Source organism: Hyla sarda, chromosome 4 (assembly GCF_029499605.1).
Source record: "Hyla sarda isolate aHylSar1 chromosome 4, aHylSar1.hap1, whole genome shotgun sequence".
NCBI lineage: Eukaryota > Metazoa > Chordata > Amphibia > Anura > Hylidae > Hyla > Hyla sarda.
The window spans coordinates 404821659-404842628 of record NC_079192.1 but is presented as its reverse complement, the minus strand read 5'-3'; the positions used below and the strand labels follow the sequence as shown (position 1 = coordinate 404842628).

Sequence of the window (20970 nt, the reverse complement as noted above, 5' to 3'; positions counted from 1 at the left end):
TGCGGGGAGCAGCAGATGGCAGAACGATTCTTGTGAATGGATCGATCACTCGGGCAGCATTACCAGGTCTACAGGACTGCTCACCCCCGGGCACCAAGACTCTGCACACATTGTACGACTTTATATGGAGCCCCGATATGTGCAATGAGAGTGACCGAGAATAATCGTCCGAGAGCCTGATCCCACGTGTTAATACCATAAAAACAAATAAACCCATCAATTCTCAGGATGGATAACACCATGTGTACAACCAGTTAACGAAAGAGTTAAATGTACCTCCAAATTTGGGTAAATCAATAACTTCCTTAAAGGGGTAGTCCAGTGGTGAAAAACTTATCCCCTATCCAAAGGATAGGGGATAAGTTTGAGATCGCGGGGGGTCCGACCGCTGGGGCCCCCTGCGATCTCTCTGTACGGGGCCCCGGCTCTCTGCCGAGATAGCGGGTGTCGACCCCCGCACGAGGCGGCGGCCGACACGCCCCCTCAATACATCTCAATGGCAGAGCCGGAGATTGCCGAAGGCAGCGCTTCGGCTCTGCCATAGAGTTGTATTGAGGGGGCGTGTCGGCCGCCGCCTCGTGCGGAGGTCGACACGCCCCCTTCCCGCGGGCTGTCGGGGCTCCGTACAGGAGATCGCAGAAGGCCCCAGCGGTCGGACCCCCTGCGATCTGCAACTTATCCCCTATCCTTAGGATAGGGGATAAGTTGCTCACCACTGAATCACCACTGGACTACTCCTTTAAATCACATCTATCCATAGAGATCGTCTTATTTATCACAGCAGTATAAATCCTTACAGTTACAGTTTATACAGATCAGATACATTGTGTTACAATAGCGACACCTGGTGGTGAGAGCTTTGTATTATACTCTTTACATGTTACCAAATTGTAACAAGTAATATTTCCCAGGTGCTGACACAAGTTACAGAGCTACAAATAGATACAACTATGGATGGTGACTAAGACTTACAATAACAGCACAACAAATTCAGCTGCTCTTATATCTGGTATAGGATAAGCAGGGGGTGTAAGAGTCTGTAAGGGGATCAGGAACAAATAAATACATATGCATTGTGCTTGATATAACAAAACATAATAATAAAGTGATGTAATATAGAAGAGTTTGTATATTAGGATGTGGAGCTACAGATTTTCCATTTCCCAGATTCTGAATTATGTGATCTCCTTGTTGGAGTTGTGGGGCAGGAGCTGTGGATTTATAGTGTTTTGATTAGTTTTTTAATTTAATCCATAATTACATTAATACCCATAAAATCTAATTATGAATTAAATTATTTAATTGTTCACTATTGATGCATCCACTAGTTATTGATCATTAATTAATTATTATGGTTGTAAATATTTATAAATTATATGATCCATGTAAAAGATGGATATCACGGGGGATAGAGATGAGCGAATTTACAGTAAATTTGATTCGTCACAAACTTCTCAGCTCGGCGGTTGCTGACTTCCTGCATAAATTAGTTCAGCTTTCCAGTGCTCCGGTGGGCTGGAAAAGGTGGATACAGTCCTAGCAAAGAGTCTCCTAGGACTGTATCCACCTTTTCCAGCCCACGGGAGCACCTGAATGCTGAACTAATTTATGCAGGAAAAGTCATCAACTGCCGAGCCGAGAAGTTTGTGACGAATCAAATTTACTGCAAGTTCGCTCATCTCTAATGGGGGATATTAATCAATTCGTGTTGTGGAAAGTTATTTGTGTAGACTGATTTTTCAGCAGTGTTTTTTGGCGCAAGGTGTTAAAAAAAAAGGAGTTACTGGAAGATATTTTATTTGCGCAATAGTTACCAAAGTGTGGTCCAGGCTTACTTAGGTTTTTGAATTTTCAAAGAACTTTGCCCTCAAAATTTGTGACTTTTAGAAAAGACTTCTGAGCTATTAGGATTGTCACACAAAAAAGCACAAAAAGTGACTGCGCCTGGCAACTTGCTACAAAAGTAAACAAAAAGAAAGTCCAAATAACTTGATAAATCCCCCCACCCCATGTTCCTTACATATCATATTATGTCATTATATCATATTATATCATGTTAATCCAGGGATCCCTCTAGTGGTGTATAGTAATAGTGCAGCAAGTTTTTCTTAGATATCAAGAAGATGGAGGCCGTGATTGTGACATCATGGCCATGCCCCCTTGTGACATCACATCACACGTCCCCTCCCATAGACATGAATAGAGTGGGTGTTAGCAGACACGCCCCCTCCGATATATATGAATGGAAGGGGTGCGGTATGACCATGACATAACCACAACTGCCCCAGGAACCCTGCATTTGTTTAGAAAGTCGGGTGTTGCGCACCCTAATCACCGCGGCCCGCTGCTGCAGGACTTTTTTTTTTTTTTTCTCACTACTAAACCCGAGCCCCACCGGACATCCCCGACATCACCAGGCCGAAATCCCCCCCTGTCACAGCAAACCTATCTTGACAACATACACGCCCTCCCCTCAGCCTCGTCTTGCTGGAGGAGCTGCAAAACCACAACACCCCCCACGCCCCACCCTCATGTTGCTGGAGAAGCACTGTGAGATCCAGGGAAGAGACACTGACCTGGTGAGACTCCTTTCATGTGTGATCTGTCTGCTAAAATGTGTATCTAATCCCCCAGTGTGTGATCTGTCTAATGAGCTGTGTATCTAAACTCCCCATGTGTGATACTGTTTGAGCAGTGTATTGAATCCCCCATGTGTGATCTATAGTGTTGAGCGGCATAGGCCATATTCGAATTCGCGAATATTCGCGAATATATGGACGAATATTCGTCATATATTCGCGGATATTCGCATATTCGTTATATCCTCGTTTTATTTTCGCATTTGCGAAAAGTCGCGTATGCGAAAATTAACATATATGAAAATTAGCATATACAAAATTAACATACGTGCAAATTCGCATATACGAAAATTCGCATATGCTAATTTTCGTATATGCGAATTTTCACACGCCAGTCTCACACAGTAGTATTAGAGCCTTCTTTACACCACACAAGCTGGAAGCAGAGAGGGATGATCACTGTGATGTGCACTGTGAAAAAAAAAAAAAAAGAATATTCGTAATTACGAATATATAGCGCTATATTCGCAAAATTCGCGAATTCGCGAATATGCGATATTCGCGAATAATATTCGAATTGCGAATATTCGCGATCAACACTAGTGATCTAATGAGCTGTGTATCTAATCCCCCCATGTGTGATCTGTCTGCTAAAATGTGTATCTAATCCCCCCATGTGTGATACTGTTTGCTGAGCTGTGTATCTAATCCCCCAGTGTGTGATCTGTCTGCTAAACTGTGTATCTAAACCCCCCATAAGTGATACTGTTTGAGCTGTGTATCTAATCTCCCTTGTGGGATCTGTCTGATGAGCTGTGTATCTAATCCTCCCATGTGTGATACTGTTTGTTGAGCCCCTATATCTAATTCCCCCATGTGTGATCTGTCTGATGAGCTGTGTATCAAATCCTCCCATGTGTGATACTGTTTGATGAGACCCTGTATCTAATCCCCCCATGTGTGATACTGTTTGCTGAGCCCCTGTATCTAATCCCCATGTGTGATTTGAGCTGTGCATTTATGTTTGATATTGTCTGCTGAGCTGTGTATCTAATCCCCCTATGTCTGATACTGGTTGCTGAGCCCCTGTATCTAATCCTATAATGTGTGATACTGTCTCTATCTAATACTGTTACACTGTCTGCTAAACAGTGTGTCACCCTAGTAGTAAGGAGATTACGTGAGGAGGAGGTTTGTTACAGTGTGTCACCCCAGTAGTAAGGAGATTACATGAGGAGGAGGTTTGTTACAGTGTGTCACCCCAGTAGTAAGGAGATTACATGAGGAGGAGGTTTGTTACAGTGTGTCACCCCAGTAGTAAGGAGATTACATGAGGAGGAGGTTTGTTACAGTGTGTCACCCCAGTAGTAAGGAGATTACATGAGGAGGAGGTTTGTCACAGTGTATCACCCCATTAGTAACAAGATTACATAAGGAGGGGGTTTGTTACAGTGTGTCACCCCAGTAGTAAGGTGATTACATAAGGAGGAGGTTTGTTACAGTGTGTCACCCCAGTAGTATGGTTGGGCGTGTCAAAGGGCAGAGCCAATGTGTGGGGTCAAGGGGGTGGCAAAATTAGCTTTCGCCTAGGGTGCCAAAAGTCCTTGCACCAGCCCTGATCATGTATGATTGTGACTGTCTATTATATGTAGGCTCACAGCTCAGGACTACATCCCCATCATGTATGATTGTCTATTATATGTAGGCTACATATAATAGACAGTCACAATCATACATGGCAAAACCTAATTTTGACAACCCTTTGGCTCCGCCCATTGAACCCCTTGGCAAATATAAGATCAGGGGTAGAATTAGTCCCGTAAGCCTCATGGTAAATTCTAGAATTGTCCTCCTCCCTACAATTATAACTATACTGCACCTAATGTGGGGGAACTGTACTGCATCTAATGTGGGGGAACTATATTGCACCTAATGTGAGGGAACTATACTCCACCTAATGTGGGGAACTATACTGCAACTAATGTGGAGGAACTGTACTACTAACCTAATGTGGGGGAACTATACTGCCAACCTAATGAGGGGGAACTATACTACTAACCTAATGTGGGGGAACTATACTGCACCTAATATGGGGGAACTATACTGCACCTTATATGGGGGACTATACTGCACCTAATGTGGAGGAACTGTACTACTAACCTAATGTGGAGGAACTATACTGCACCTAATGTGGGGGAACTATACTACTAACCTAATGTGGGGGAACTATACTGCACCTAATGTGGGGGAACTATACTGACAACCTAATGTGGGGGAACCTAATGTGGGGGAACTGTAATGCACCTAATGTGGGGGAATTGTACTACTAACCTAATGTGGGGGAACTGTACTGCACCTAATGTGGGGGAACTGTACTGCTAACCTAATGTGGGGGAACTGTACTACTAACCTAATGTGGGGGAACTATACTGCACCTAATGTGGGGGAACTATACTGCACCTAATGAGGGGGAACTATACTGCACCTAATGTGGGGGAAATATATTTCCATCCTAATGTGGGAGATTTATACTGCCAACCTAATGTGGGGGAACTATGCTGCCAACCTAATGTGAATACAAAAATATAAAATTGTACTATTCTGATCCCTATAGCACTTTTATTTTTCTGTCTATGGGGATGTATGAGGGTCATTTTTAGCGCTGTGATTTGTAGTTTTTATCGGTACCATTTTTTTTTTTTTTGCTTTTTAGATATTTGTTATGGTATTTGAAGTGACCAAAAATGTGCTAATCTGATTAGTGCACTACGACTACGACTTTTGGGACCCCACTTCTGATTTTGCCGAGGGCCATGTTAAGCCTAAAACCGGCCCTGGATCCAATCCTCCTACACTATGCAAGTAAGTGTGTGTGTGTGTGTGTGTGTGTGTGTGTGTGTGTGTGTGTGTGTGTGTTGTGGTGTGGTGTGTGTGTATTATATGTGTATATATAGTGACGATCCGTCTTGGGGATTAGCTCTGGGATCGTCCTGGACCACGCCACAGGATGCGTTTCTTCTCAATAAACCAGCAAACAAACGCTTGTAATGCAAATCTGGCACCTTGCCAGTTTTATTAGACAGGTTGCAGGGAAAGAAATAAACAAAAAGCAGGAACAAAACAAAATCCTAGACCGTCTGGTCACTGCCTAAACAGATCTGTTTGTCCTGACTAACAACCGCTGAGCTTCCCTCAGCCGGTTAAACATATGTCCCCTGCAACCTTCTACTCACAATATCACTCTCTTTGAGCCCCTCATAGCTCGGGCTGTGTACTCCTCAGCAGGCTCTGTCTCTTCCCTACAGCCCACATGCTGTCTCCTAGGAAGAGCCTAGATTAGACTGAGTCTCCATCTCATATACACTTCCCTTCCTTCCTGCCTCATTACTTAAGAAGCAGGTGAGAGCTTCTGCAGGGTGAGCCAAGGAAATACACCCTTTCCTTGCCACACTGCCACAATATATATACACACATACATGAACACACACACGCGTGCGCGGAGTGAGTTTGTGCTTTAGGGTGCACACCCTAATGCAATAGGCTGCGCACGCCTATGGTGTTGTGGGAGATCACGGGGGTCCTGCTACTGGGATAGGGGATAAGATGTCTAGCAGTGGAATACTTCTTCAGGGCAGGCAGTTGCACCCACCCCCACTTCTTGACAAATATTCAGAACACGTATTGAGGTGGTGGTGGGGTGTACTCTCTGAGTCCTCAGCATGTCAATAACCGGTAACTAATACTGTTTGTAAATCATATGGCATAATAGCGTGCACTATGAGGGAGATGTGACACTGTTGGTTGATAGTTGTCTCTGGGAATATTCCAATATGTGCACCCTATCTTGTGTTTTTGGGGTTGGTGTTTTTTAGGGGTGGGCCATTTTAAAATGGGAGGGCTCTCTGTTGCTGTATTTAATCCTTTTTGTTAAAAATAAAGCATTTTGTGGACACTTTCTTGTGTCAGTCTATTATAGGTTATTTCATTTTTGGAAACACTTGGTAAAAGCCCATTGTGTGTTCCGATACCTTAGTGTGCATTATAACACTGGAAGAAATCTGACAACAACCAGGGATATTTTATCCACCCTCAAGGGTAGAATCAGAGAGAGTATTCAGTGCAGTAGGATCCGTCATCACCCCTAAGCCAACAAGTCTGCCAGCAGCATGGAACATGTAACCTCCTGTGCCAGATGCCACTGAGAAGACAGTACAACCGCCACCCCTGCATCATATAGATCACATACCAAATAGATCATATTCATCACATAGGTCAGTGCTGGTAAACCGTTTTGAGCCCGAGTGCCCAAACCGTAATAAACACCAACTTTTTTTTCCCTCAAAGTGCCAGCACAGCAATTAAATCAGAATACTGAGGTTTAAGTATAGAAAAAACAACTTAGGTAGGCAGTATAGTTCCCCCACAGACATACAACCTTCAGCCATATATAGTGTATGGCTGGAGGCTGTATGTCTGTGTACGGCCTCACAGTGCTCCATCCATCGCTCCTCCGGACAGGGGTCATGACCTAATCTTAATAGACCATAGCAGTAGGTCTCGGGACCGGAGGAGCGGTGGTCGGAGCGCCGAAGCTGAAGTGTAGCTGGTAAATTACCATGTTGGCCAGCGCGCGTCCTCCTCCTAGATGCTTCGCTCCTTCGTTCCTATGGGCGCACGCATGCACTACCTCCCTGCGGCCCCTGCATTTTTAAAGTTAACGCGGGGCCAAAGAAAGGTAATCAGGGACAGCTTTGTGTCTGAAAAAATCTTTCGGGACACAGGGATTTCCCGGTTTACCCCGCCTGGCAAACTATGGCTGCGTGCCCACAGAGGGGGCTTGGCGTGCCACCTATGGCACGCGTCCCATAGGTTCGCCATCACTGACATAGGTTATATAGAGGTGTAAATAATAGATATTATATACAATCCTGTATTCAGGATATGGATCCTTCTTCATGGTATAGTCAAGTACATCATATTGATCATATGGACCATATTAGTCATATAAATAATTTCCTCCATTATGTGAAGTACCCATCTACTATAAAGCAGATCACATTGATCAGTATCCCATACATTGATAACCACTGTGGTCATATAAGGTAATGTAATGAAGAAAACTGTGTGTCTGTAGTGGAATGTGACCCTCTGCACAGGGACACACTTTTCTGCTGTACAGCCGTCTCTCACTCCATAACCTCCTATCCTTAATCCTTATTCTTACCCCTAATCCTAATCCTATCCCTAATCCTAAACTCTAATCCTAAACTCTAATCCTAGCCCCTAATCCTAATCCCTAACACTGATCCTAAAAACTAATCCTAACCCCCTAATCTCAATGCCTAACACTATTCCTAACACCTAATCCTAAACCCTAACCCCAAATCATAACTCTAACCCCTCAACCTATCCCTAAACCCTAATCCTAACCCCTGAACCTAACCACTAACAGTGATCAGCACTGAGAAGGGCTGAGAGTACTGAATTCAGAATGGTTCATAAAGTTCAGGCAGCTTGTTGATCTGTATGAGGCAGTGAAAAGATATCTTCCCCTCTCTGATGAAATGCTCAATAACATGAATAGGAGGTTTATATATCGTAAGATCCTTGTTAGTGAGATCACCAAAGCACTCTGCACTCCTGTCTTTACCCAACGCTGATGTGACTAGCAGTTGCAGTGCACGGTCTAGTTCCACAGGGGAGTCAGTCGGTGTCTGGACAATGTCATGGAATATTTTTTGGAGAGTGGTGGGCAACTTTTGAGGGACAACAGATTCAGGGAGGCCCTTTTTGCATATGTTTTTACGTCTGTTTCTGTTGTCTAAGTCATCATTATGGTCGACAATCGGGGATTCCTGAGCTAGAAGAGAAGTAGTGGCGGTTCGCAATGTGTGGACTTTTGAGGCAATAGAAGTGCGGAAGGTCTCTAGATTGGACACTCGGGTTGTTAGTTGAGAAACATCTGCTTGAACAGGCGCTAAGTCTCTGTGCCATTTATTTATTTTTTTCATGTGAAGAAGTGCCATTAGGTCTTGTAGCTCAGGGTGATTATTTAAAGTATTAACGGCAGCCTCTGGGCTCGGAAGAATAGGTGTTTCACTAGAGCAAGCTGGCTGGATGGTAGCAGGTTAGAAAGACGGTACAGGAGAGTGGTCACACATGTGGGATTTGGGTCCCCGGGTCTTGAAAGGGCCACATGAGTCATCAGAGGAAGAGTGTGCTATTCAGCTGCTCTTCATGGAGCGGGCTTTTAACAGTGTTTTGAACAATTTTTTCTTTATTGGGGGGGAGGGGGGGGGGGCTATCCCCCCTATCCCCCCCCCCCCCCAGTAGTCTGGAACCTCGCTGGTATCAGTGGAATCTTCCTCTGAAAAAAATGCTTCAGAGTCCATATGAAAGTACTGCACAGTGGTACTAAATTCAGAGGAGAGGAGTGGAAGACCATATGGAGTAGGTGCAGGGTGCTCTGATCTTTTTGGGTCAGTTTCAGGGCAATGAGAGGGGAACAAAGAACTTCTCTGTGAGAGGGGAGGTTGCCTGGTCCCCAAAAGGTTAACATTAGGTGAGGAGGCTTCTGGGAGGTCTGCAATAGGAGTAGCAGGAGGCACAGGACTCTGGTGGTGCTCTGGCTGAGACATTGGCGGTGCAGAGCAATGGAGAGGGAGCCCAGAAGGGGAAGAGGAGAGGCTGTAATCCTGTGCAGGAGCTGACATGCAGCGTGAGAGCGGTGGGAGCACAGGCTGGTCTCCAGCAGTGGTAGCAGCATCCAGGGCCGGTTTTAGGCTTAGCATGGCCCTAGGCAAAATCTAAAGAGGGGCTCCAAAAGTCGTAATAGTGCACTAACCAGATTTGCACATTTTTGGTCACTTCAAATATCAAAAAAAATCTAAAAAGCAATTGAAAAAACAAAACAAAAATGTTACCGATAAAAACTACAAATCAAAGCACAAAAAATTACCCCACATTAGGTTTGCAGTATAGTTCCCCCACATTAATTAGGTTGTAGTTCCCCCACAATAGGTAGGCAGTACAGTTTCCCCAAATTAGGTTGTAGTTCCCCAAATTAGGTTGGCAGTATAGTTCCCCCACATTAGGTTGCCAGTATAGCTTCCCAACATTATATTTGCAGTATAGTTCCCCCCACATTAGGTAGGCAGTATAGTTCCCCCACATTAGGTTGGCAGTATAGTTCCCTCCACATTAGGTAGGCATTATAGTTACCCCACATTAATTCAGTTGTAGTTCCCCAAAAATAGGTAGGCAGTACAGTTTCCCCAAATTAGGTTGTAGTCCCCCCCACATTAGGTTGCCAGTATAGCTTCCCAACATTATGTTTGCAGTATAGTTCCCCCCACATTAGATCATAGTTCCCCCACATTTGGTTGGCAGTATAGTTCCCCCACATTAGGTAGGCAGTATAGTTCCCCCACATTACGTTGGCAGTATAGTTCCCCCCTCCCCCCACATTACGTTGGCAGTATATTTTCCCCCACATTAGGTAGGCAGTATAGTTCCTACACGTTATGTTGGCAGTATAGTTCCCCCACACGTTATGTTGGCAGTATAGTTCCCTCCACATTAGGTAGGCATTATAGTTCCCCCACATTAATTAGGTTGTAGTTCCCCCACAATAGGTAGGCAGTACAGTTTCCCCAAATTAGGTTGTAGTTCCCCACATTAGGTTGGCAGTATAGTTCCCCCACATTAGATTGCCAGTATAGCTTCCCAACATTATGTTTGCAGTATAGTTCCCCCACTTTAGGTTGGCAGTGTAGTTCCCCCCACATTAGATTATAGTTCCCCCACATTAGGTAGGCAGTATAGTTCCCCCACATTAGGTAGGCAGTATAGTTCCCCCACATTACGTTGGCAGTATAGTTCCCCCACATTACGTTGGCAGTATAGTTCCCCCCACATTAGGTAGGCAGTATAGTTCCCCCTCATTTGGTTGGCAGTATAGTTCCCCCACATTAGGTTGGCAGTATAGTTCCTCCACATTAGGTCCCCCCTCTCCCCCTGCTTTTTCTATTTTTCATATTTCCTTACATGGCCGTGCTCGGCAGGAGTGACGCCCCTGACGCCACGCAGAGGAGGCGGCAGCAGACGTCACTCGTCATATTATCCACACAGCCCACAAGATCCACCGCATTACCTGAGCCTGCCGAGCGCAGCCAGGTAAGGAAATATGAAAAAATAGAAAAAGCAGGAGAAGTGTCCGGGCCCGCCACCTGTGACTGTTTTAAAGTGGCCACGGCCGGGCTGCAGCGGGCTGCTGATCCGCTACTGAGCAGCTAGCAGGGGCCCCCCCTGGGGGATGGGGGCCTTAGGCAATTGCCTGGTTTTCCCCGCTCTAACGTTGGCCCTGACCGCATCAGCGGTGTGCCGGTGCCTCAGAGGGGAAATCTTCCCAGGAGCTATTAATTATGGGCTCTGATTTTGTGGCGGCAGGGGTGAGTGGTGTAGGGCTTCAGACAGCAGATGAGAGTGCCACCCTGTCTCCAGTGTGGCGTACGTGATGACCAGAGAAAGTGAGTGGGTAACCTGCCACGGCCTGAGGTAAGGCGGTAACAGGCAGCGTCTGTAGCGGGAGATCAGCAGTCTCTGTTTGTGGCCAAAAGTAAGCCGTAAACTGCTGTGTAGCACCTTGGGGGTCTTGAGGGAGTCCCTCCAACTTTTTATATTACAGAGCTCTTACAGAGTGCAACCTGTAGCCAGCGTGTCAAGATGCGGCCCCTTTACCATAGATTTTGGGGTGAAATGATTGACAATATTACAATGTAAAATAGGTTGCACAAAAATCAAGCTCTGATATGGGTCTGTAGGTGGAAAATTGAAAGCGTTATGATTTATAGAAGGAGAGAAGGAAAGAACGAAAAGAGCAAAAATGAAAAATGGCTTCGAACTCAAGAGGTTGAACAGTAAGGTCAATGGTTATATGTAAAAAAAAAGTCCCATCAAAACAAAAATGATACCGATAAAAACTACAGACAACTGCACACAAAAAAATTTGCCCTCACACATCACCGTATATGGAAAAAAAATAAAAGTTATAGGGGTCAGAAGATGACAATTTTAAACATACAAATTTTGGTGCATGTAGTTATAATTTTTTTTAAGTAGTATAATAAAATAAAACCTACATAAATTGGGTATTTTTGTAACCGTATAACCAAATTTATCAACCCATGGAGGTCTGGATATGGAGTCACACTCTACATCAAAAGTTGGATAAACCTGTAGTGTGGTTTTCCACTTTTATTTTATGTCCGTAAAACAAGTCAAAATGAGGCTCTGTAGTGTGTGTGACCTCCACGTGCCCGTATGACCTCTCTACAATGCTTGGGAATGTTCCTGATGAGGTGGCGGACAGTCTGTGGTGCAACGTGGCGTTGGTGGATGGAGAAAGACATCATGTCCCAAATGTGCTCTATCGGATTAAGGTCTGAGAAACGGGCAGGCCAGTTCATAGCATCAATGACTTTCTCTTGCAGGAACTGCTGACACACTCCAGCCACATGAGGTCTAGCATTGTCTTGCATTAGGAGGAATCCAGGGCCAACCGCACCAGCATATGGTCTCACAAGGGGTCTGAGGATCTCATCTCGGTAAGCACATGGAGGGCTGTGCAGCCCCCAAAGAAATGCCTCCCCACACCATTACTGACCCACCGCCAAACCAGTCATGCTGGAGGATGTTGCAGGCAGCAGAACATTCTCCACGGCATCTCCAGACTCTGTCCCATCTGTCACATGTGCTCAGTGTGAACCTGCTTTCATCTGTGAAGAGCACAGGGTGCCAGTGGCAAGTTTGCCAATCTTGGTGTTCTCTGGCAAATGCCAAACATCCTGCACAGTGTTGTGCTGTAAGCACAACCCCCACCTGTGGACATCGGGCCTCATACCACCCTCATGGAGTCTGTTTCTGACCGATTGAGTGGACACATGCACATTTGTGGCCTGCTGGAGGTCATTTCGCAGGGCTCTGGCTGTGCTCCTCCTGCTCCTCCTTGCACAAAGGCAGAGGTAACGGTCCTGCTGCTGGGTTGTTGCCCTCCTACAGCCTCCTCAACATCTCCTGATGTACTGGCCTGTCTCCTGGTAGCGCCTCCATGCTCTGGACACTACGCTGACAGACACAGCAAACCTTCTTGCCACAGCTCGCATTGATGTGCCGTCGTGGGTGAGCTGCACTACTTGAGCCACTTGTGTTGGCTGTAGACTCCATCTCATGCTACCACTAGAGTGAAAGCACCGCCAGCATTCAAAGTGACCAAAACATCAGCCAGGAAGCATAGGAACAGAGAAGTGGCCTGTGGTCACCACCTGCAGAACCACTCCTTTATTGGGGGTGTTTTGATAATTGCCTATAATTTCCACCTGTTGTCTGTTCCATTTGCACAACAGCATGTGAAATTGATTGTCAATCAGTGTTGTTCCTGAGTGGACAGTGTGATTTCACAGAAGTGTCATTGACTTGGAGTTACATTGTGTTGTTTACGTGTTCCCTTTATTTTTTGAGCAGTGTAGTTGTTTGCTTCATCAGTTCTCTTATGTTGATTTCATCCAAAAAGCAGAGTGCCTCACGCCATTGGGGGAGATTTATCAAAACCTGTCCAGAGGAAAAGTTGCCCAGTTGCCCATAGTAACCAATCAGCTCGCTTCTTTCATTTTTAACAAGGCCTCTGCAAAATGAAGGAAGCGATCTGATTGGTTGCTATGGGCAACTGGTCAACTTTTCCTCTGGACAGGTTTTGATAAATCTCCCCCATTGTGCCCAACACATGAGATAAGCCCCAATACCACTTAAATCCCTCCAATTAAACAGGTACCAGCCCAAAAATGTAACAGATTTCAAAAACTGAAGCCTTGGAAATGTTTTAGATCTAAAAGTTATAAAGCTACACAGTGGCGTTGCTAGGGTTGGTGTCACCCGGTGCGGTAGAAAAGGGTGTCACCCCCATACCTACCCCCTCCCCCCAGTAAGTTTTTAGCCTGTTGTGACAGACACCACTGTTGTAGCGCATTGTAAGAAATTCCAGTATAATAATCAGATATACCAGTTGCCACAGAATAGGAAAGTGTTAAAGAAGTTTTCACCATTTAAATATACAGCTCCCAGAACTACTTAAAGGGGTACTCCACTGGAAAACATTTATTTTTAGATCAACTGGTGCAAGAAAGTTAAACAGATTTTTAAATTACTTCTATTTAAAATCTTAATCATTACAGTACTTATAAGCTGCTGTATGCTCCACAGGAAGTTGTGTAGTTCTTTCCAGTCTGACCACAGTGTTATTTGCTGACACCTCTGTCAATATCAGGAACTGTCCAGAGCAGGATAGGTTTGCTATGGGGATTTGCTCCTACTATGGACAGTTCTTGACATGGACAGAGGTGTCAGCACAGAGCACTGTGGTCAAGAAAAGAAATTAAAAAAGAAAATAACTTCCTGTGAATCTCTTATACAGCAGATAATAAGTGCTGGAAGGATTAAGATTTTTAAATAGAAGTAATTTACAAATCTGTTTAACTTTGTAGCACCAGTTGATAAAAAAAAAAAAAAAAATGTTTTCCAGTAGAGTACCCCTTTGAGCAGTGGTGAGGTTATGCTGGAAGTTGTAGTTTCACTGACCTAACTGTAGAACTGACAAGCGACTACAGCTCTGATAGGACATAGTGAGGAGAATACACAATGATATCATTGACTACAGGTGACGTCTTCTCTATAGTGAGGAGAATACACAATGATATCATTGACTACAGGTGACGTCTTCTCTATAGTGAGGAGAATACACAATGATATCAGCGACTACAGGTGATGTCTTCTCTATAATGAGGAGAATACACAATGATATCATTGACTACAGGTGACGTCTTCTCTATAGTGAGGAGAATACACAATGATATCATTGACTACAGGTGACGTCTTCTCTATAGTGAGGAGAATACACAATGATATCAGTGATTACAGGTGACGTCTTCTCTATAGTGAGGAGAATACACAATGATATCAGTGACTACAGGTGACGTCTTCTCTATAGCAGGGATGTGGAATTTCTATCGCCCGACGCCCGGGACTAGCAGTTTTGGGCGCCAGGCAGGTGAATTTGTCCGGCCCTTAGCCCGGCTTCGGGCAAGCAGGGCCAGACCTGACAAGTGCGGCGGCGGCGGCGGCGATCTGCAGTCTGTATGGAGCGGGCACCCAACTCCTGCCCGCTCCATACTCTGCAGCCTGTGTAAGCCGAAGCAGAGCAGGGGAGATGAGAAGCTGTGTATGTCTCCTCTCCCCTGCTCTGCAGACGTGCGGGGGGAGATGAGGGGGCGTGGCTTCTTGCTCCCTGTGCAGACCTGCGTCCTTTGCCTTCACTCCCCCCCAGCTGTAGCTTCGGAGAGCTGAGGGGAGGAGGCGCGTCTGCACGGGGAGATGCTTGCGGCGCTCTGCAGTATGTATGGAACGGGCTCAGGATTCCTGCCCGCTCCATACTCTGCAGACCCCCGGCTGTTCTGAGTAGCCGGGGGCCGCCGCTAATAGCCAGCATGCGGCGATCGCCGCGGCTGGCTATTAACCCTTTAGATCGCCGCTGTCAGCTTTGACAGGGAGATGTGAATGCTCCCTGGTGGGCTAGTGGGGTGGATGCCCCCCCCCCCCCCCCACAGCGCGATCGCAGGGGGGCGATCCACTATGGAGGTAACCGGAGGACTTACCTCTGCTTCCTCCAGTCCAAGCTCTGTCATTGATAGATCCTGGCTGGACCAGGCTCTATCAATGGATCACAGAGCACACAGATTAATAGAGATCAATAGATCTTTATTCATCTGTCTGAGGAATCTAATGATTCCTCCTATAAGTGTAATAAAGTGTAAATAAATAAATAAAATAAAAAAGTTTTAATAAAAGTTTGAAAGACACACATTAACCTAGTGGTCTTCAAACTGTGCCCCTCCAGATGTTACAAAACTACAATTCCCAGCATGCCAGGACAGCCGTTGGCTGTCCGGGCATGCTGGGAGTTGTAGTTTTGCAACATCTGGAGGGCCACAGTTTGAAGACCGCTGCATTAACCCCTCCCATGATAAAAGTTCAAATCACCCCCTTTTCCTATATAAAAACATGCAAACATGTTGACGGACGGGCGCACCGTGAAGGCCGGGTGGGGGGGGGATGCTGCGGAGCGTCTTTGTGTCACCCCATTAGGTTGGTGTCACCCTGTGCGGGCCGCACCCCCCGCACCCGGGTGGCAACGCCACTGAAGCTACAACCATCCGGTCTGGATGAAGCCTCAGGAGCATTTACTGCATTCACAATGAGGACTAGTGTTGCTCGCGAATATTCGCAATTCGAATATTATTCGCGAATATCGCATATTCGCGAATTTCGCGAATATAGCGCTATATATTCGTAATTACGAATATTCGTTTTTTTTTTTTTTTTTTCACAGTGCACATCACAGTGATCATCCCTCTCCGCTTCCAGCTTGTGTGGTGTAAAAAAGGCTGTAATACTACTGTGTGAGACTGGCGTGCGAAAATTCGCATATGCTAATTTTCGCATGTGCGAAGTTCCACATATGCTAATTTTTCGCATGTGCGTATTTTCGCATACGCGAAAATAAAACGAGAATGTAACGAATATGCGAATATTCGCGAATATATGACGAATATTCGTCCATATATTCGCGAATATTCGCGAATTCGAATATGGCCTATGCCGCTCAACACTAATGAGGACTGAATCCATCAGCCTCATCTCCTGTCCTCTGGGGACCTCTAGTGGTGGTTTGTAGTATAGTTTCCATCTCTCTTTATGTGCTGTAAACTCACTGCCAATCTTCATATCCTATTAACCCCTGCAGTGAACTTTCAGGTGTTTTGCCTTTGATCAATTTAAAATCAATTTGTGGTTAAATCAGAAATTATTTTATTTAGAAACCTTATAATTGAAGCTCTAATTAATCGCCTGAACAGCTTGACCCCAGGACTCTTCTATATAGACGCGATCCCGGTCGGCGGCTGTAACCATCAGTCTGTGCACACGGTTGGTTCCCTGTGTTATTTCATACATTTTATCCTACAGCCCAGTACACACTACTGATCTCCGCACAGCAGCTTTATCCCCTGTACATCTGATCAGAGGAGCCGCATCATCTATTTACTGGATGTTTTATTGATGATTTGTATTTCTGCCTTTTACCATCCAGTGATCCAGTTGTATTTTACCCCTTTTATTTGTTCTCTATTTTTATTACATTGTACATTTATTGTTTATGTGGATATATAAGAAAGTTACTGTCAGTTCTAGTCCCAGGAAGATCTCATCCCCCATAGACCCCCGATCACACCCAGCAGATTATTACCGCAAGAACAATCAGGGGTCGGAGGTCTAGGAGAGAATTTCCCGGACGATCTCTGCAGATCTATAAACGATCAGGTATAATATCCGTCCATTACTCTCTTCTCACTTTATTCTATCACATTTTATATGGATGAAGAGTAAAAGATCTGGAGAAGCGATCAGCAAGATCAGGATCCACGAGGAGCCGATAAACAGACAATGAACAAAAAGTATGGAGCTATAGCTCCGCCCCAAGGAGGCACCAAACGGTTAAATCATTGTTAACTCTTCCGTGCCCGCGGCATTTTTTTGTTGTGCCAATTTCTGCTCTTTGTTCCCCAACAATCCTCTCCGCTATTTTCCCGCTTCTCATTATATGGAACCCCGATGTGTGCAATGAGATTGACCGAGAATAATCGTTCGAGAGCCTGACCCCGTCCTGACCCCACGTGTTATTATATGATAAAAGGGGAGAAATCGGAATAAATCAGCAGAAGATCGGGAATATCACAATCACATGATCTCCGGTGATCAGCCAATGATCCTCCAGTATCGGGGCTATAGCTCCGCCCACACAGTTAACCCTTCAGTGTCCTCCTTATGTCTGTCGGTCAGCGGTCACAGTTGTCATTAGACTGAAGCCAGCAGTGCTGACCGAGGGGATCGCTCCTCTCTATCCCCAGAGCACAGATCCGACCATACCCAGTCACATGACACCATCCTACATAACTGCACAGTTCTCAGCACTGAAAGAGTTAACCGCAGAGAACAATCCCGGGAGCCTCCCCCGTGTCCTCTCAGACATAACGCGGTGCCGCATCTCGGGTGTTCACACTGATTACCGGCTGCTCCTGTACAGACATCTGAATGCTGACAATATACGTCCTCAGAGAACTATTCCTATCCCTATATACATGGCGCAGTACAGGAGAGCGCCCCCATATTCATTCTACATCTGGGGGGCTGCTGTAGCATTAATATATCATAAGAGAAAATAATCGCAATAATTCTCAGGTTGGGTAAAACACGATGTGCACAACCTATTACCTAGAGGATTTACATTTACTCCTAAATCTCTGAGAAATCAATAAGTGACTGTTACAACAGCGACACCTGCTGGTGAGAGCTTTATACTCTAATCTTTACATGTTACCAAATTGTAACATCGAGTATTTCTATTTCCCCAAAGGCTGATACAATTGTTACAAATAGATACAACAACTATGGTTGGTTACTAAAGTTTATATTTACACAGCACAGCAATTGTATCTGTTCTCCTATCTGGTATAATGAGAAGTAGGTTGTTTAATTCTTAGGGACCAGACAGAATGGGGCGGGGCCTGTGCTCTGTGTCAGCCAATAACAGCTCATGAAAATGGCAGCTCAGCAGCCAATCAGAGCGCAGCCACTGACTATATAAGAGTCGCCAGCAGCTCCGCAATCTATATTTCTCTTCCGCAGTATTTTTATTGTTATAGACGGCAGCGATAAACTATGGCAGAAACCGCACCAGCCGCCGCTCCTCCCGCCGATCCGGCCGCAAAGTCCAAGAAGCAGCCGAAGAAATCAGCCGCAGGGGGCGCTAAGAAAAGCCACAAATCCTCCGGTCCCAGCGTGTCCGAGCTGCTCGTTAAAGCCGTGTCCGCCTCTAAGGAGCGCAGTGGGGTGTCTCTGGCCGCCCTGAAGAAGGCTCTGGCTGCCGGAGGATACGATGTAGACAAGAACAACAGCCGCCTGAAGCTGGCCATCAAGGGGCTGGTGACCAAGGGAACCCTGCTCCAGGTGAAAGGCAGCGGCGCCTCCGGATCCTTCAAGATCAACAAGAACCAGCTGGAGACTAAGGACAAGGCGGCCAAGAAGAAGCCGGCGGCTGCGGCCAAGAGACCTGCAGCAGCTAAGAAAGCGACCAAATCCCCTAAGAAGCCAAAGAAGGCTCCGAGCGCGGCCAAGAGCCCGAAGAAAGCCAAGAAGCCTGCAGCGGCCAAGAGCCCGAAGAAAGCCAAGAAGCCTGCAGCGGCCAAGAGCCCCAAGAAGCCGAAGGCTGCTCCCAAGAAGGTGACCAAGAGCCCGGCTAAGAAGGCGGCCAAACCCAAAGCTGCCAAGAGCCCGGCTAAGAAGGCGGCTAAAGCCAAGAAGAGCGCGGCTAAGAAATAATCGGGAGCCTCGTCCTGTACTTATCCCACAAAGGCTCTTTTCAGAGCCACCACCTCCTCCAGACAGAGCTGTATGATCAATGCCCGGATATCACCCTGGGAGATATAGTTATGATAGTGATATAAATCCCTTCTATATTATCATCACTTTATTATATTGTTATATAAATCACAATGCATCTGCCTTTACTTCTAGATCCCCTTATGAACACTGAACTGAGGATGTTCTGCTGTAACACTGATAGTGTCAGCGCTTGGCGAAAATATCTCCTTGTTACAAATCGGCAACATAAAAGGTTATATAAATCTCTCACCACAAGGTGTCGCTATTGTAACACAATGTATCTCCTGTGTATAAACTGTAAGGATTTACACTGCTTTAATAAATAGACGCTCTATGGATAGACGGGATTACGGAAACTGATTTACCAGAGATTTGGGGATGAATGTAACCCTGTATTTTCCCTATTCTGAGGGTTATTGGGCTGCTTAGTCTTATTACTATATAAAGCCATGCAGTCACGAATAGCCTATATATGGGAGAGCGGCAGACAATCTGAACACTCGGAATACTGCACCGCGTCATGTCTGAGGGGACACGGGGGAGGGCGCTATTACCGGGAGTTACGTCTGTCCGCAGGCAGGACCGAATAGGGCCAGGATGGGCCCCGCCTGTTCTGAACAAAGATCGATGGCTGACGCCCCATGTGTTTTGGCGGGCTCAGCTTTATATGAATCAGCCAATGGGATGTAGGGGGTGTGGCTCACATTATCCAATCACGATGAGGCCAGGACTATAACTGTTCTGCTCTTTCCTCTCCCGATCACTTCTTACTGATTTGTCTATAGAGAATCATGGCCAGGACCAAGCAGACCGCTCGTAAATCCACCGGAGGGAAAGCTCCCCGCAAGCAGCTGGCTACTAAGGCCGCCAGGAAGAGCGCTCCCGCCACTGGTGGGGTGAAGAAGCCTCACCGCTACCGTCCAGGTACAGTGGCTCTCCGTGAGATCCGCCGCTACCAGAAGTCCACCGAGCTGCTGATCCGGAAGCTCCCCTTCCAGCGCCTGGTGAGAGAGATCGCCCAGGACTTCAAGACTGATCTTCGCTTCCAGAGCTCGGCGGTCATGGCCCTGCAGGAGGCCAGCGAGGCTTACCTGGTGGGACTCTTTGAGGACACCAATCTGTGCGCCATCCACGCCAAGAGGGTCACCATCATGCCCAAAGACATCCAGCTGGCCCGCAGGATCCGTGGGGAGAGAGCTTAGATCTAATCGGGACCCGCATACAACACAAAGGCTCTTATCAGAGCCACCAAATTATCTATAGAACGAGCTGATTCCTGAATGTCTCCAGTTCTGTCCCGATTCTCCGCCTGTTCTCATAAGCAGGATCCAGTATAGTTCTCTAGAATAAACCCTTTCAGTGCTGGAAATGTGCAGGTATAGAATTGTCCTCTGCGGTATTAGTTCCTGGGGGTGACCGGTATTATGGGGACTGCAGTGTATATTCTGGGGGTTACAGAGGATCGGTCCCCTCCGGTCAGGACTGCTGGCTTCAGACTCCTGACATATATAACAAGTAATCGGGATATGAAGGAGGAATACAAGGCAGGCAGCAAGGACACTGAAGGGTTAACACTATGGTCGGAGCTATATCCCCGATACTGGAGGTTCATTGGCTGATCACCCGAGATTGTGATATTCCCGATCATCTGCTGATCTATTATTCCGATCTCTCCCCTTCTATCATATATTAACACGTGGGGTTAGGCTCTCGGACGATTATTCTCGGTCGCTCTCATTGCACATATCGGGGCTTTATATACTGTCGTACAATGTGTGCAGAGTCTTGGTGCCCGGGGGTGAGCAGTCCTGTAGACCTGGTAATACTGCCCGAGTGATCGATT

General features: G+C 46.1%; 3 protein-coding genes across 3 annotated transcripts in view; 2 read left to right on the top strand and 1 right to left on the bottom strand.

Moving 5' to 3' along the window:
* Nucleotides 1-20970, bottom strand: part of LOC130267518 (uncharacterized) — a 47227-nt gene that overhangs the window by 715 nt on the left and 25542 nt on the right. The gene's annotated exons all lie outside the window — the stretch shown is intronic.
* The window catches only part of LOC130267548 (uncharacterized), a 48847-nt gene that overhangs the window by 26592 nt on the left and 1285 nt on the right, over nt 1-20970 (top strand). Inside the window, exon 3 of the mRNA XM_056517496.1 lies at nt 19913-20260. Within this exon, the coding sequence (XP_056373471.1) occupies nt 19913-20260 (348 nt within the window). The remainder of the gene's footprint in view (nt 1-19912; nt 20261-20970) is intronic.
* LOC130267523 (histone H1B-like) lies at nt 18405-19087 on the top strand. Its single transcript, XM_056517468.1, has one exon. It carries the CDS (start codon nt 18405-18407, stop codon nt 19062-19064), a length of 660 nt encoding a protein of 219 aa, XP_056373443.1. The 3' UTR covers nt 19065-19087.